At 40.0% G+C, this 17,979-nt stretch overlaps 1 protein-coding gene across 2 annotated transcripts in view; it reads right to left on the bottom strand.

The window, feature by feature from the left end:
• Nucleotides 1-12,784: 12,784 nt before the first annotated feature.
• The window catches only part of UGGT1 (UDP-glucose glycoprotein glucosyltransferase 1), a 106,317-nt gene continuing 101,122 nt past the window's right edge, over nucleotides 12,785-17,979 (bottom strand). For both annotated transcript variants that reach the window (XM_074363429.1, XM_074363428.1), the window contains one exon: nucleotides 12,785-16,808. In XM_074363429.1, the coding sequence (XP_074219530.1) occupies nucleotides 16,783-16,808 (26 nt within the window). In that variant the 3' untranslated portion in view covers nucleotides 12,785-16,782. The remainder of the gene's footprint in view (nucleotides 16,809-17,979) is intronic.

Here is a 17,979-nt window from a genome sequence, read left to right on the forward strand (position 1 = left end):
GCCCGATTTTTTTTTTAAAAGGACAAAATATTTGAACAGATACCAAAGAAGATACACTGGTGGCAAACAAGCACATGAAAAAATACTCAACTTCACTAGTATTAGGGAAGTGCAGATTAAAACCTCCACGAGCCCACTCCACACCCACTAGTATGGCTAAAATTTTAAGACTGACCATACCAGGTGTTTGCAAAGATACAGTGAAACTGTAAGTTTATACCCTGATGGCGGAAATAAAAAGTGGTGAAAAATCGTTTTGGAAACCAGTTTGACAGTATCTTAAAAAGTGAAACATGCACTTTCCATGCGGACCAGAGTTTCCACCCCGAAGTATAGACCCAAGAGGAGTGAACACATACGTCCCCACAAAGGCTTGTCTATGAACGTTCAGAGCAGCTTTCTTTTTCGTGGCTGCCATCGTGATGACTCAGCAGGAGCCTTCCAGGCAGTGAGGGGCAGAGGGCAAATTTACACACTGCAGTTCCTCCGTGTTTAGAGCTCAGTTTCATTCCCACAACTCATGTGGGTATTTATACTCGTGCAAAGGGTTGTGGGCAGGAAGCCCGGGGTGGGCCTGGGAACGGATGTGGGGGACAGCCCATCCCTATCCACCCCCTACCCCAGCAGAGACATCAGCTCGGTCTATCACCCAGTCCTAGAGAAACTGCAGCCCCGCCCAGCCACTCCAGCCCTCTTAAGCAGCTCTCTCTAGAAGTAGGAGCCTCTGCGCCCCGCCTTACCCTTTGACGTTCCTCCCACCTCCAGCCCCACCTCCCACAGCCGCCAGAGCCAGCTCGCTAAAGCATTCTTTCCTTCATCCAACTAGCAAGCAATTTTTAAAGTGCTTTTATGCAGGGCTATTGACGATGCAAAAAGTGTGTGTGTGTATGTACGTATGCATGTATTTATAGGCATACTCATAGACTGCTGGTTCTGGGAGGCATTTTGCAACTCAGATTGTTTTTAAACCTTAAAAATGTGCAAACCTGTCAACCATTGGAGGAATTAATCCTAGAGAAACAGTTTAGCTGTTTAAAAAAAAATAGCTCCCAGCAAAGTATTTATAATAAGAAAAAATAGGAACAATTTTTAAATGTTCAAGAGAATGCAGAAAAATTATTCCCAGCCTCAAATTCCATACTAAGCCAAATAGCATCAAGTGTCAGAGCAGGATCAAAACATCTTCAGGCACCTAAGGACTCAGAAATACCCGCCATGTATTCTTTCGTAGGAAGGATGTTCTTTGGCAAAACAGGGTAGGAATTCAAGAGAGAGGAAGCCCAGGACATGGGGCTCCAACAGCAGAGAGGCAAAAAGGGGTCTCCTGTGATGGAGACTGGGGGTGGCGCTGGCCTTGAGCCTCCTCCACCAGGATGGAGGCCAGACTCACATGTCCAGACAATCTGAGGTGTATGTGTATTCAGAAAGATGACAGTAGGACATTTAAATAGACCTCTTGGAGCACTTGCCAAAAAAAAAATTAATGCACAGTAAACTAAACAAGTGACAGTAAGAAACTTAACTCTAGTTAAAATAAAGTAAGCTATTTCAACAAGGAAAAAAGTTAAAACGCATAGCTTGTTTCAGAAGTAAACAACATTCACATAGTGATTAGACCACTACTGATTTGGCCAAATAGATAAGCTTCTGTATACATCTGTGAGGGCTGTCACAACCAAGTACCACTGACTGGGATGGCTTAAACAATTGAAATTAATTTTCTCACAGTTCTGAAGGCTAGAAATCCAAGATCAGGGTGCTGGCAGGGTCAGGTTCTGGTGAGAACTTCTTCCCGGCTTGTAGACAGCTGCCTTCTCGCTGTGTTCTCACTTAGCATTTTCTCTGTAGGTGCACAGCCCTGGTGTCTTTTCCTCTTCTTTTTTTTAAAATTTTCGGGGGGCAGGTAATTAGATTTGTTTTATTTATTTATTTATTTATTTAACGGAGGCACCAGGGATTGAACCTAGGACCTCGCACATGCTAAGCGTGCGCTCTGCCTTCTCTCATCTTCCTCTTCTTGTAAGGACACTAGTCACATTGGATTGGAGCCCACTCTTATGACCTCCTGTAGCCTTAATTACCACTTTAAGGCCCCATCTCTAAATACAGTCCCGCTGAGGGTTAGAGTTGCAAGATATAAATTTCCCAGGGACACAATTTAGTCCACTACAGCACTGTACTCAGTGACATGGGAGGGGACGTGAGCAGGCAGGAGACATCGCTGTCGGGAAGCCAAATAAATCCTCAGTTACCATGAGTATCAAGAAATAACACTCTATAAGTATATTCTTGAGACGTCTGGAGGGAATACTGGAAGAAATAGCTTAAAGAGTTGGAAAATATTTGCCTCTGGATGGAGCAGAATGGGTCAGCAACTTGCTGATTTTTTCATGTATATTTTTAAGCACTTTGATTTTTTTTTTAACTTTCATGGTAGACATTGTGATGGACTTGCCAAAAGTCACTCCTCAATTCCCCCAGCCCCCTGTGAAAAAGCAGTTAGGGGAAACTGGAAGAATTGACTTCAGCCCAAGGGCTGGGCTTGACTGATAGCAGTGACTGGCTCCAGGGCAGGAAAGGCTTTCGCAGTCTTCTGGAAAGTTCCTCTCGACAGGAAAGATGGGGTTGTCACTGTGGGATGCCAGTTTCTCCCACTATGTTGACAAGGAAACAGGAAGCATCCAGTGCCATGGGGGGCTGTCTTAGTCCAAAGCTGATGCTGTGGCTGGCAGAGCAGAGAAACAGGAAGAACCTAGGACCTTTGTGACATCTTTGAACACCTGAATCACTCAGCTGGAAGATGGTCCTCACTCTGACTTCCGATATGTGAACTAATACATTTTCTTATTTGGTATGCCAGCCCAAGGAGGTTTTCCTCTTATAGGCACCTTAAAGCATCCTAAGACATACAACTCCATTCATGTATAGAATTGTCAAAAGTAAAACTGTAGCATATATAGTATGGTCCTATTTTTGATATATATGTATATGTGAATATATATGCAAATATGTGAAAATATTAATAGTAGTAATTCTTGGTAGTAGAATTCCTTTTTTTTTTTTCTTTTCCATATCCATCAAGTTTCATTCAATAACAAGTATTGCCTGTGTGATTGGATAATTTTACTATATTCTTTGTTTGTTTTGCTGATTGTCAATCTTCTTTTAAGTTTTATTTAAAATATATTTCATATTATTTGGTAAGGGCATTGTAAATGTGGCTTTATTTACACATAATAAATACTGCTAACTCTTATTCAGTATGAAGCCAATATTACCCTAATACCAAAACCAAAAACTTTTCAAGAGATAAAACTACATCTTATGAATATAGATGGAAAAATCCTCAACAAAACACCAGCAAACTGAATCCAGCAATGTATAAAAAGAATTATATTTCATGACTAAGGGGGAATTTATCTCAGGAATGCAAGGTTGGTTTGATGTCTAAAAATCAATTAATGTAACACATCATATCAATAGAAAACAAAAACAAAAACCACATGATCATCTCAATAGACACAGAAAAAAAATCTGACAAAATCCAACAAACTTCATGATAAAAATATTCAACAGAATGGGAAGATAAGGGAACTTCCTCATGTTGGTAGAGGGTATCGATGAAAAACCAACAGCTATTATGTTGGTTTTTCCCTTGTTCACAGGAACAAGACACGGATGTCCACTACCACCAATTCTATTCAAAATTGTTTTGGAAGTTTCAGCCTGGGAAATTAGGCAAAAATACAGACATCCAGATTGGAAAGGAAGAAGTAAAACTGTAACTATTCACAGATGACCTACTCCTATATATAGAAAATCCTAAAGAAATCCACTAAAAACTATTAAGCTACTCAACAAGTTCAGCAAAGTTCAATATACAGAATCAACTGTATTTCTCAACATTTGCAATGAACATTCCAAAAATGAAATTAAGAAAATTATTTTATTTATAGTAGCATCCAGAAGAATAAAATACTTAGGAGTCAATTTAACAAAAGAAGCGTAAAACTTACACTATGAGAACTATAAAACATTGTTAAAAGAAATTAAAGATCTAAATAAATAAAAGACATGGACTGGAAGAACTCATATTGTTAAGATGGCAATATCCAACAAAGAGATCTAAAGATTCAACAAATTTCAGATTTTTTTTTTTGTGCAGAAAGTAAGAGACTAATTCTAAAATTCATATTAAATTTTATGGGACTCAGAATAGCCAAAATAACTTTGAAAAAGAAGAACAAAATAGAAGGCTTCACACTCTTCTTTTCAAAATGTACTATAAAACTACAGTAATCAAAATAGTGTGGTACTGCCAGAAAGACAGACATATAGACCAGTGGAGTAGAACAGAGAGTCCAGAAATAAACCCTCATATGGTGCTGGGACAACTGGAAAGTCACATGCAAAATAATGAAGTTAATCCTTTACCCCACACCACAGACAAAAATTAACTAAAAATGGATAAAAGACTTAAATGTAAGAGCTAAAAACTATAGAATTCCTAGAAGTAAATCTTCATGTTCTTGAAATTTGTCAATGGATTCTTGAATATGACAAACTGTGTGAGCAGCAAAAGAACAATAAGATAAAAAGACACTGTCAAAAGTGAAAGGACAACTCACAGGATGAGAGAAAATATTTGCAATCATAAATCTGATGAGAGCCTTGTATCAAGAAGATATAAATAACTCTTTCAATTCATCAATTTGAAAAAAACCCACAATTTTTAGAATAGGCAAATTCATCTTTTCCAAGGAATATATTTAAATAACTAATAAGTGCATGAAAAGATACTCAACATCATTTTTCATTAGGGAATACAAATCAAAGCCACAAGGAGATACCACTGTACATCCAATAAGATGACAATTTTTTAAATAGAAATATAACAAGTATTAATGAAGATGTGGAGAAACTGGAAAACTTGTGCATTGCTAGTGGGAATGTAAAATGATACAACTGCTGTAAAAGGCTACTATGGAAATTCCTTAAAAAGTTAAATATAGAATGGCCATATGATCCAGTAATTCCACTTCTAGATGTTGACCCAAAAGAATGCAGGGGCTCAACCAGATACTTGTTCCCCAATGTTCACAGCAGCACTATTCATGAGAGCCAAAAGACAGAAACAAACCCAAAGTCCATTGACAGATGGATATATATATGAAATGGAACATTACACAGCCTTGAAAAGGTATGAAATTCTGATATATGCTCTAAATTGTGCACTAAATTGTGTTCCCACTCCCCAAATTTGTATGTTGAAGCCTTAACCCCAATGTGATGGAAGCTCAAATAGGGCTTTGAGGGATAATTAGGTTTAAATGAGATCATGAGGGTGGTGATCTCATCAGGAAATTTGTGCTATTATAAGAGAAAGAGACACCAGAGCTCTCTCTCTCCACGCCATGGGAGGACACAAGAAGGTGGCCATCTGCAGGCCAGGAAGTGAACCTGACCATACTAGGACTCTGATCTCACACTTTGGGATTCCAGAACTGTGAGGAAAAAAATCTGTTGTTTAAGGCAGCCAGTCTATGGTGTTTGGTCATAGCAGCTTGAGGCAACTAAGCCGCCCCTCCAACAGGGGTGAATACTGAGAGCATTATGCTAAGTGAAGTAAGTCATACACAAAAGGGTGACTATTGTGTGAGTCTACTTCTATCAGGTACCTAAAAGAGAAAACTTCATAGAGACAGAAAGTAAAACAGAGGTTACCAGGGCCTGGGGGGAGGGGCAGTGGGGAGCTGTATAATAAGGAGTTTCGATAGGAGCTGATAAAAAAGTTCCGGAGATGGATGGTGGTGATGGTTGCACAACGTTGTGAATGTACTTGATGCCACTAAATTATACACACAAAAAAGGTTAAAGTTTGATCAATTTTATGTTATGAATATTTTACCACAATCAAAAAGTATAACAAAAATACACAGACTTGACAGAACTAACAGTAGAAACAGGTTTCTACACAGTTACGGTTGGAGATTTTTTAATTAAGGTTTTGATTTGCATTTGCTTCATGATTAATTAGGATATTTTCATGTGCTTATTGGTCTTTTGTATATCTTCTTTGGAGAAATGTCTATTCAGTCTTTTGCCCATTTTTTAATTGAGTGGGTTTTTGTTTGCTTGGTTTTTTGTTTTGTTTTTGCTGCTGAGTTGTAGGAATCTCTGCATATTTTGGATATTAATCTCCTACCAGATACATGATTTACAAATATTATTCTTGTTCTATGGCTTGTCTTTTCACTCTCTTGATAGTGTCCTTTGGTACACAAACTTTTTAAAACATTTTGATGAAGTCCAATTTACTTTTTCTTTTGTTATCTGTGATTTTGGTGGCATAATTGCTAACTTGGTAGGATTCAACTTCATTCTTTTGCATGTGGCTATACAGGTGTCTCTGCATCACTTTTGAAAACAGTGCCTTTACTTCATCAAATTGTCTTGGCAGCCTGTTGAAAAGCAATTAACCATATATGTAAGGGTTTACTTCTAGGCTCTCTAGTCTTTTCTGTCTATAGCTCTATCCTTATGCTAGTGCCACACTGTTTTGATTAATGTAGCTTTGCAGTAAGTTTTAGAATTGGGAAGTGTGAATCCTTCAACTTTGTTCTTCTATATCAGGATTGCTTTGGCTCTTCAGAGTCCCTTGACATTCCATAGGAATTTTAGGATGAGTTGTTCTATTTTTGCTGAAAATGCCTGTGGGATTTTAATAAGAATTGCTTGAATTTGTAACTAAATTTAAGTAGTGTTACTTCAACAATTATTAAGTCTTTCAATCCATGAATGCAGTATGTCTTTCTATTTATTTAGATATTCTTTTATTTTTAATTGAAGTATAGCCAATTTCCAATGTTGTGTTAATCTCTGGTGTATAGCATAGCATAGTGATTCAGTTACACACACCCACACCCACACCCACACCCACACACATATATATATATATTCCTTTTTATTATAGGTTACTACAAGATATTGAATGTAGTTCCCTGTGCTATACAGTGGGACCTTGTTGTTTATCTCATTTAGGTATTCTTTAATTTCTTTCAGCAATGTTTTGTAGTATTCAGTATACAGTCTTTCGCCTCCTTGATTAAGTTTACTCTAAAGAAAATTATTATTCCTGAAGCTATATAAATTGAATTGTATCCTCAATTTCCTTCTTGGATTGTTCATTGTTAGTGTATAGAAATATAATTGATTTTTTGTGTGTCAAGTTTGTATCCTACAACATTGCTAAATTCAACCTTTTGTGAATTCCTTCAGATTTTCTACATATCATGTCATCTGTGAACCAAGATAACTACCTCTTCTTTTCCAAATTTGGATAGCCATTATCTTTTTTTTCTTGACTAATTTCTGTGGCTAGAACTGCAGTACAATTTTGAATAGTGGCAACAGGAGGCATCCTCATCTTTCTCCTGATCTTAGGGGACAGCTTTCAGTCTTCCACCACTGAATATGATATTAGCTCAACTGGGTTTTTCATATATTGCCTTTATCATGTAGAGAACATTCCACTTCTATTTCTAGGTTATTAAGTGGCTTTTTTTTTTGCATTAGTTGAGATGATCATGTGGCATTTTTCCCTCATTCTATTAATGTGCTGTATTACATTGAATAATTTTCATATGTTGAACCACACTGCTCTGAGGCTAAATCCCACTTGCTTGTGGTATATAATCCTTTTAATATGCTGGAATTTCATTTGGTAGTATTTTGTTGTGGGTTTTGCATCGATATAGATATAGATATCTATATCTATATATCTATATATCTATATCTATATCTATGTCTATATATAAGGGACATTGGCCTCTAATTTTCATGTAGGGTCTTTGTCTGGCTTTTGGTGTCAGTTAGCTAGCCTATAGAATTAGGGAGTGTTCTCTCCTCTTCATTTTTTGGGAAGAGTTTGAGAAGGACTGGTTTTAATTCATCTTATATGTTTGGTGGAGTTCACAGGTGAAACCATCTGGTCTTAGATTTTTCTTTACTGGGGTGTTTTTGATTACTGATTCAATGTCCTTACTTGTTATAGAGCTAGTCTGATTTTCTATTCCTTTTGCATCAGTCAGCTTTGATAATTTGTGTGTTTATAAAAATTTACCCTTTTAATCTAGGTTTTAATCTAGGTTATTCAACTCGTTGGTGGACCATTGTTCATTGGACTTTAATAATCCATTTATTTATTTCTGTAAAAGCAGTAGTAATGTCTCCACTTTTCTTTCTAATTTTGAATTTCTCTCTCATCAACCAGGACTTGTCAATTTCATTGATATTTTCAAAGAACCAACTTTTGATGTCACTGATTTTCCTCTAATTTATAAAACTCTAATTCATTTATCTCTGCTCTAATCTTTATTTCCTTCCTTCTGCTTGTTTGGGTTTAGTTTGCTTTTCTTTTTTTAGTTCCTGATTTGTATTTAAGTTATTGAGACTTCCTTTCTAAGTAGGAATTTACTGCTGTAAATTTCCCTTTTTGCACTGCAGCCCATTACTTTTGGAATGTTGTGTTTTCACTTTTATCCATCTGATGGTTTTAAAAAATTCCCCTTGTTTTTTCTTTGACCTGTTGGTTATTTAAGAGCATGTTGTTTAATTTTTGTGAATTTTATTACTGTGAAATTTCCAGTTTTTCTTCTATTATGGTATCTAGTCTCATTCCATTGTGATCAGAAGACACTTTGTATGATTTCAGTCTTGTAAAATTCATTAAGAATTGGTCTGCAGCCTACCGTATCATGTGTCCTGGAGGGGGTTTCACGTGACTTGAGAAGACACATTCTGCTGCTTTGTGGAGTGTTCTGTTTACGTTTGTTAGGTCTATTGGTTTATAGTGTTGTTCAAGTCTTGTGTATTCTTATTGATCTTCTGTCTGGCTGATCTATCCATTTTTGAAAACAGGTACTGAATTGTCTAACTATTATTGTCAAACTGTTTTTCTCCCTTCAGTTCTGTCCATTTCTGTTTCATATATTTTGGGCTCTGTTGTTAGGTGTGCACAAGTTTATCATTATTAAATCTTCTTACTTGATTGGACCCTTTATCAATATATAATGTCCTTTGTCTCTTGTAACTTTTTTGAATTAAAGTCTATTTTATCAGACAATAATACAGTCACAACAGTTCTCTTCTGGTTGCTATTTGCATGGAATATCTTTTTCTATCCTTTTATGTTCAAACTGTCTTTGTATCTGATACAAAGTCAATTATTGACAACATATAGATCATGTCCCCCGCCCACCCACCCCCACCATCTCTGCGTTCTAACGTAAGAGTTTAACCCATTTACATTTGAATTAAATACTGATAAAAAGTTACGTACTTCTGCCACATAGCTATTTACTTTCTGGGTGTCATACATTTTGTTCCTCAGTTCCCCCATTACTGATTTTTTTGTGGGGAGTATTTATTTGAACTTTCCTCATTCCCTGCTTCTTTTGGGTTGTTTCACATTTTTTTAAATTTAAAATTTTCCTACCTCCTCCTTTTTGTTGTTTTGATTTTTGGCAATAACTATTTTTTCACATGGTTGCTCTAGGAAAAGCAATATGCTTTCTCAGCTTACCACAGTTTACCCTGCATTATAGTCACTCCAACTCACATATAATGTAATAGTCTCTTAACTGCCATCCCTTGTGCAATTGTCATGTATTTTACTTCTACATGTTATTTACCAAAAATACAGGTAACATATTTGCTTTAAGCAACCAATAGTCCCTTAAAGAATAAAAAATAGTATATTAAAGAATAAAAAATAGTATAAAATCCCATATTTACTGTTTCCCAGTGCTTTTCATTCCTTCCTATAGACCTAAATTCCTATCTGGCATCATTTTCCTTTTAGCCAGAAACGTTAACCGATTTTTATAGTCCAGGTCTACCAGCAATGTATTCTCTCAACATCCAGTTATTCTGAAATAATTTTATTTCATTTTCATTTTTGAAGACTATTTCCCCCACATAATGTTACAATAGCTTCTTTTTCTTTGGGGAATTTAAAATTTTTATTCCACTGTCATCTGTTCTTTTCTCCTGATAAAAAGCCAGCTATCATTCTTACTGCTGTTTCTATGTATGATGTATCTTTCTTTGTTTTCCTGGCTACTTTTAAAAGATTTCCTGTATCTTTGGTTTTCAGTGTTTGACTATAATGTGCCTGGGTGTGGCCGTCTTTATATTTATCCTGCATTGGGGGGTGGGGTGGGCTGGAGCGGTGGTGGTGGTGACATAGGGTGAGGCCACAGAACAACAGAGAAACCAGAGTTTCACAGTTTTGTTACATCACAGTTCACACCACACAGGACCACTCAGGAAGCACGAGGGCTGGTCACTAGGAAGGAGGCAAGGGAGGAACTGTGGGCAAGAGCCTTTATTGTGGTTTCTCCAGGGAAGGATGGGTCGGGCAGGCAAGAAGGCTTAGGGACTGACTGGCTAATTTGAATAGTTTCAGTGGGCTCTGGGGCATAAGAGTTGCCCTCGATCGTCTGGTATCTGGCCTTGGGAGATGAGAGTGAGTGTATAGCAACCCAGAGCTGAGTCCAGTAAGTGAAGTGGTTAAGGTGTGGCCTGGATTGGCTGCTCAAGATAACCAAATGGCCTTTAGCCAGGGCCTCAAAAACTGGGTCAAAACAGCATTTTTAAAAAATCATATTTCAGGAGTCACTAAGGCTCTTGGATCCATGAGTGTATATTTTGAATCACATTTTGAAAAATTTTGGCCAATATTCCTCCAAATATTTTTTCTTCTTTTAAAACTCCACTTATTTGTTAAAATGCTTGATACTGGCTCACAGGTTATTATATCTCTATTCATTAATTTTTTTCCCAATCATTTTTTCCTCTTTGCTCCTCAATTTGGATAACTTCTATTAATCTATCTTCAAATCCCGTGATCCTTACTTCTGCAGTGTTTAATCTTCATTTAAGCTCCTCCATGAAATTAGTTTTTAGAAAGTTTATCTCTCTCCTAAAATTCCCCATATCTTCATCCTTTGAATCTATTCATTCTTGTTGTTTCTTCAACAAATTTATACTTATTTTAAAATTCTTTAAACATTTTGTTTTTAAGTCTCTTCGGTTTATTTTAAAATTCTTATTTGATAACTTCAGCATCTTGGTTGTCTGTGGTCCTGTTTCTTTTATTCTTTCCCTTGGTTATGAGTCATATATTTCTGTTTCTTATGTCTGATTTGTGATTGTGTGCTAGGCATTCTGAATGATAGACTGTGGAGACTCGAGTCAGTCACTTTTCCCATGAAAACTGTTCAAAGTCTTGTTTTAGTAGGCAGTGAAGTTACTAGCAGATCATCTACATTATTTGAAGGCTTGATTTTTGGCTTTATTAGAATGTGTCAATTCTAGTCTTGCCCTTAGTCCTAGGGCGTAGACTTGCTCAAATTTAGTGGAAAGTCCCAAATATTTACCAAGCCTAAACGTCCCCTCTCCAGCACCAGACATCTACTGAAGTCTCTGCTGAACTTTTCCAGCCCTTCCAGCTGTTATTTTCTGTTTTGGTTTCTTGGAATCCTGTCTTATTCACGTATAATTTAGGAGTCAGCCGAGGATTTGAGGGGAGCGCTCAAGGCAAATTCAAAGCCCTGTGGCTCCTTCATTTCTGGAATTTCCCCCTTCAACCTCCAGCGGCTCAGACAGCTGTGAACTCTGCCTGGGCTCCCCAGCCCTGTAAGACTGCCACTTGTTTTATTCCCTGTGTGCCGCAGGAGGAACAGTCACTGAAATGTGGATCTCATCCAACGTGCTTTTCCTCCTTCAGTGTTGAGTCCCCTCCAGATTTTGCTCATCTCTGGTCACTTCCCAGTGCATTTCAACAGGGTGTATAATTACTGGTTGGAGGGCTAATCTGACACGATGTTCTTGTCATTACTGGAAGCCACACTGTAATCAAATGTTTAAATGTTATTTAAAATGAAATCCAATTTCCTTTTCTTTCTTTATCTGGGTGATGGTTATACAAGTGTGTTCACCTTGAAAATCTATCAAGGTGACACGTTTGCATAGTTGTGCCTTCACGTGCTGTACGTCAGTAGAAAGTTTATTATAAGAAAAAAAGCAATTTCATGTTGGTACCCAGTTTAAAAATCCCTCAGGGGCTTTCTGGTGGCCCCAGGATTGAACTCAGACCCCCTCTCCAGCACCTCTCTCCTGGCCATGACTGGCCACAGAGGTTCACCAGCAGCTCCCTGAGACACACTAGCTCTTGCTCCTCCCTCTAGCCCCATCTCTCTCTTCTACATGAATAACTCCTGCTCATTCCTCAAGCTTCAGTTTAAGCATCGTCTCCTCCTAGGGGCGCTTCCTGACCACCAGATGCCTGCCCCTCTCCTCCACCTCAGGTGCCCTCTGTTGTGTTCTAACAGCCACAAGATCCCCTTTCCAACGTCCACCTTGGCAAGAGCACCCATCACACTACTTCCAGTGTCCAGTGAGCACCTGAATAGCAGAAACCCCACCTTTGACCCCAAATCTAGCCCCAAAGTAGGAGCCCAGAGAGTCTGCAAAATGAACAAAGCCTGCGCCACCCTTCCTGCTACAGCTAGTACTTCTGGGGCAGGTCCCCAAAGCTGGGGACCTGGAAGAGACAATCCAGAGAGCTGCCTGCAGCTGGACCCAGCTCCACCACCACAGGCTGTTTGGGTAAAGCTCTGCTTCCTGCCCAGACCTGCTGCTCCTGTCACAAGGGGTGGGACTCGGTGCTCTTAACGACCTGCCCTTCCTCAACATAAAAGTGAAATGACTGACCAGACAGTTTTAAAGAAGAGAAGGAAAATGTTTATTGTGTTCAGCAGACCTTGTTTTCATTACAGTACCAGGAAATTCATTCTCAGTTCATTTCAGGTGCAGAGGGCTTTGCAGGCATTCAGAGGCCCTGCGCTTGTTCCCAAGCAAGGAGCAGCACCTGGACCTGGGCTGCACTTAATGGAGGAGGATTACAGTCAAACAGAATAGGTACAAAGGGTTTTCTAAAGTACATGGTTTCTTTTAAAATTCTAATGTTTTTCTCTGTTTTTCCATGTTTACCTTATTACCAAAAATAACTGGTTGGAAATCATGGTACTTGATTATCTTTTTCTCAAATTGTTGACTTTAGGTTACTATAATTTGCTACTTTTACTTTGAAGAGGAATTATGCCCATTTCTGTGGAAATCTAAAAGGTGACAAGTAAGGCAATGCATAAGTTACAGGGGGATGAAGGCCTTAGCTCACACCCTAACCTGGGTCCTATCGCAAAATCGGCCACACCTGGCCTCTGTGTCGCTAGGGCACTGGGAGAGACAGGAGATGGCCTCTGGTTTGCAAAAATCATTACCACGGAGTTGAGACTTCTGGACTACTTCTGGGGAGCATGCAGCTGCTTACAGCCGATTTTGTGGTTTGTTTTTATAAACTGTCAGCATTCAGGGACACGCTGAGGAGGGGAGATCCTCCACTCAGGGCACTGACTCACGCCCCCTCATTTCTGTGGTAGATCGAGAGATCAGAGACCACATAATGAAAGAGAAACTGGTATCCTCCAGATACTCTGAAATAACAACGACCTGAGTTTATGAAGCCTAATTTTCTTGAATTCAACCTGGTGGTCACCAAAGTCCTGATTAAGATCGTTCCTCATTATACACACATGATTTTAAATAAAAAATGTTATCCCACCAACTAGACACATAACAGTTATAATTAAGTTGATTCATCGTCCCACAAAAATATCCCCATAAAAATCAAATACTTAAAAAACAAGTTATTAAAGTTACACAATGGAGTAGTTATTTAAATAACTGCACACAACGCACCCTCCACTTGTTACCAAGAGAAAGACTCCACTCTGTAGTTTTACGCAAACATTTCCACTTCCATGAAACTCGATACCAGAATACTAAACATTTCATTCAGACAAAAAAAATGCACTAAATGTTCCCTTGTAAATTGATTGGATTATTTCTCTTATTCATGGCAATTTTGGAAACAAACTGCTTTCAGGTACCCAAATTTACTCTTAGGGGAGAAGTGGGTGAAGGGGTATCATTTTATACTCACTGCTACGAGGCTGGTGTCTGACCTGTTCCAAGTTACAATGTCAGCAAAGGATGATCCCCTCTGCTTCCTCCCTATTATCCGTGAGACTGCATCCCCATCCCTAGCTGTCAGCCCTTCATCCACGGACTCTGCAACCAGATACACACTGTTCATGATATGAGGACCTGAGGACGGCAGAGTAAATTAAGCTCCATTCTTAGAAACTACGTCTTAATTTTTATAAAACCTTTGCTCGCCCCAGTGCTGAGTCCACACAATACATGGGCCTACCCAATGCGTGGGCACTTGGTAGGTGGACAAACAGCTGTCTGTTTCCATTTGAAACGCCATTTGGACAGATTCAACACTTTCTCAAGCTTATGGTAAAAATAAACACTACAAATCATTCTCAATGTGGAAGGTATTGAGTACAATTTTAAAACCAAACACAGGCATGCTCCCACAGCCCCCAGAGCAGGCTGTGTACCCCTGTTTTGACCTCAAACACCACTGTTTACAGAACATGCATGTCATTTGGACATGTCGCATTGCTTCGTATCACTCTGGCACTGATTCAGAAGAAAAATTTTCCATTACAGCATGATGAGAGAAAAACAAATCCATGAGACATAAACGATGGTTAAAAACAGTGCTCTGTGAACAGTTTCTAGGAGCCTGAAATGCATCAGTGAAGTCAATTCCTGTTTCTTGGCGAAGATCTCTCCTGTCTATCTTTTCAGTCACCATTTGCTTCCACGCAGTAGAGACAACAGACAAAGGCCACTGAGACCAAGTTTTCGTGGTAAAGTCACTTTCGAGGGCATCAGAGGTTCACTGTGAAACCTGTTTATGCCACATGAACCAAGAATTCCTGGCAGGAGGAGGAGGGCCCTAGGCCATTTCAGAAGAAAGCTGGGTCTTACATGTTTAGATCCAACAATCAGGAAGACTCAGGGGGGTGACAGAGAAGGGGCAATGATACACACAGACAGAGGACAGATGCCACACTGCGCCTTCCTCACACAGGACGTGTGGGAGAGACCTGGCAGGAACCTGGGCCAAGGACCCAGGGAACTGGCATTTAGAAAGCACATCCCAGTTACTCCCCCCCAGTTCATCGCCTGCTTGAGCTCCCAGGAGACGAACTGGGGAAGCGTACAATTCCGCCCCTGGTTGTAGACAGAAGTGGCAGCAGCAGAAGCCTCTCTGGCGGCTTAATCAAGCCTGAGATGAAGGCGGCCAAACGTTTCCCACTCTCACACATTCCGTCCCTTCGGCTGCTCTGACCAGGTGAGTCAACAGCAACGGTGTTGAGGGGCCGTGTTAGTCTCGGATCAATTTATCGAAAGAAGTTTTGGGTTCCCTCCTCCCTAATTTTTAACGAGATTACAAAAGCAAACTCAAAAGCTCCCTCAGACAGACTAAGAGACCTCTGGGCTAACTTTTGCATGTGAATATGGAAAAAATGAATTACTTGATAGCTGTCAGAAGACTCTAGAAGGAGGGAGGGCCACGCTGCTGGGCCCTGGCCCTCACCCCTACATGGGCCAAGGACACCTGGAGGCCCCGCGGTGGGGGCCGCCCAGCACTGCCCGGTCACCGGGAAAGGCCACTGTGGGAGGGCTGTCCTGGGCCGCTGAGGGGAAGACAGGAAGCCACGACTGCAGGGCTAACCCTGCTTCAAGCTGCGACTCTGTGGCATCCATCAGAATGGGCAGAGCCCTGGCCAGTTCCGCAAGGCCAAGGCAATCCACCGTACTCGACTAAAAGGAGAACAGGACAGCGTATAGGAAAACATGGACACAACAAGACCTCTCCTGGCCTTGGATCTGGGCCTTTTGTAGAGAGAAGCCAAAGCCATGTCCCTGGGGTTTGAGAGAGAACAACCCTGCAGAGAGGGAGAGGGCACAGGATGCGGGGACCTTGCTGAGGGAGCCCTGAGCCCGTCAAGATGGATCCTGGGGGGCCTGACTATGGCTTATCCAGCGAGGAAATCCACGACAGAGCTTTCTCCCGAAAGTGGGAAGAGAAAACAAAGACTGTCACAAATATAAAAATTGCTTACAAAACAATGACCTAAAAAGTTCAGTGGGGCTGGGTGGAAAAGAAGGTGGTTTTTGCTTCTGATCAGTCACAATGGGACTAAGGGTTTATAAAAGAGAACAGCTCACTCCTGGTCTCCCTCCATCACCCCCCACCCCCGCACTCTGGAGCCCTCCTGCTCCTGATGCATCCCGCCCTCACCCAACCCACCCCCACTATCCCCAGATGAGTTTGCCCCGAGCCGACCCTGAAGACACACGATTGTTGTGGGGTTTCAATTTGATGGGGAACCTGATGCCCCGGGTGGCGCAGACCCGGGCGGTGCAGCCCTTGGGCAGAGCTCCCGAGCTCCGGCCGTGAACTGAGGTAAGGAAGGCCGCGTGCAGCCCGGGGGTGCTCTTGGCTGTGGGCACCACAGGGCTCGTCGTCGTCCTCCAGGGGCCTCTGCCACCTCCCCCTCTGGTGAGAAGACTGCTCTTCACGGCGTCGCCGAGTCTGGCCACTTGGCTCCCTCTGAGGTGCAAATCTGGATGCAGGGCCCGCCGGCGAGCAGAAGTCACAGTCCGCGGTGGGCCCCCCGCCCGGCCGGGGCATCAGCAGTTGTATAGACAGATTGGAAAAAACTAGCATTTAATATAAAAAGTGTTTTTCAAACGGGGTCCTTTCCTGTATTTCCTAGCCTCCTCTGGAGATCATAATTCTTCACGTTTCTGAAGTCCTGCGTGTGGAGGAGGACCATTGAAAAGAAAAAGGAGATTATCTTCAAGTTATAAAAATACAGATTGGGCATTTTCTGGCACTGAAACCTACTGTTTGTACCCCACCTCCACTGTATCTCTCTTTTTAAGTTTGTAGGAGCTTCAGTTTGGTGTGTTTTTATTATATTTTGAAAGCAAAAACAAAATTTATGGTTAAATTTTTAAAAGCATCGAAACTACCTGAATACCCCCAAATCCACCTAAATTGTGTTCACAAGTACAATATTTATTCCTAGTAAAAATGTACATATGTTTAGTTGGGAGTCTTCTGTTTTTCATTTAATAACAGACAAAAACATTTTCCTATGTGGCAGTGTAAGCTCATTTACCATTCTCTATTCTTGGATGTTTAAACTGTTTTTAATGCTTTTGGCTTACAAATAATGGTAAAATAAATGTCTCCATGTATATGATTTTTTTTCCTGTGTTGAATTATTTCTTTCAAGGTAAATTCTCCAGAGAAGAATTATTGAGGATATAAACATTTAGTGGCTTCTGATGACTGAGTCAGTGCTTTATAACAAGGATTGTACAAATGCATGAAGATCAACAAGGTACACCCAGGAGAGTTTCACCACCATCTCCCCAACAAACGGCATTATCAATATGTACATTTTTCTATGTACTATATATTAATTCCTTTAATTTCATTACCATTTCCTCAAATTCATTTATTATTTGTGTTTTCCTCTTATTTAAATAGTATACTACATTCTTTGCCCATTTGCCCATGAAAATTCCTGAAATTTTACTCATGAATTTCAATTAATTATTCTCATGATGAATATCTAGCCTTTAAGCTGTGATTTTTAATATCATGTTATAGTTACATCTAGGTGAATCACTCAAGATCCATGTTCTATAATTGCTTTTTTCTGGAGGGGGGCAGGGGAGGTAATTTAGTTTATTTAATTTGTTTATTTGTCTGTTTTAACGGGGGTGCTTGAGACTGAACCCAAGACCAAGTGCATGTTAAGCACATGTTCTACCACTGAGCTACACCCTCCTGATCAACTGCTTTTTAGAATTAGTTTTGAGCTGAACAAATGAAAATCCAGAGCCCAGCTCACTAATGTTTACAAAAGGCCACTTTTGTATCCTAATGATTTTTTCAGACTGGCCATCATTCAA

This window comes from Camelus bactrianus, chromosome 5 (assembly GCF_048773025.1).
Source record: "Camelus bactrianus isolate YW-2024 breed Bactrian camel chromosome 5, ASM4877302v1, whole genome shotgun sequence".
Taxonomy (NCBI): Eukaryota; Metazoa; Chordata; class Mammalia; order Artiodactyla; family Camelidae; genus Camelus; species Camelus bactrianus.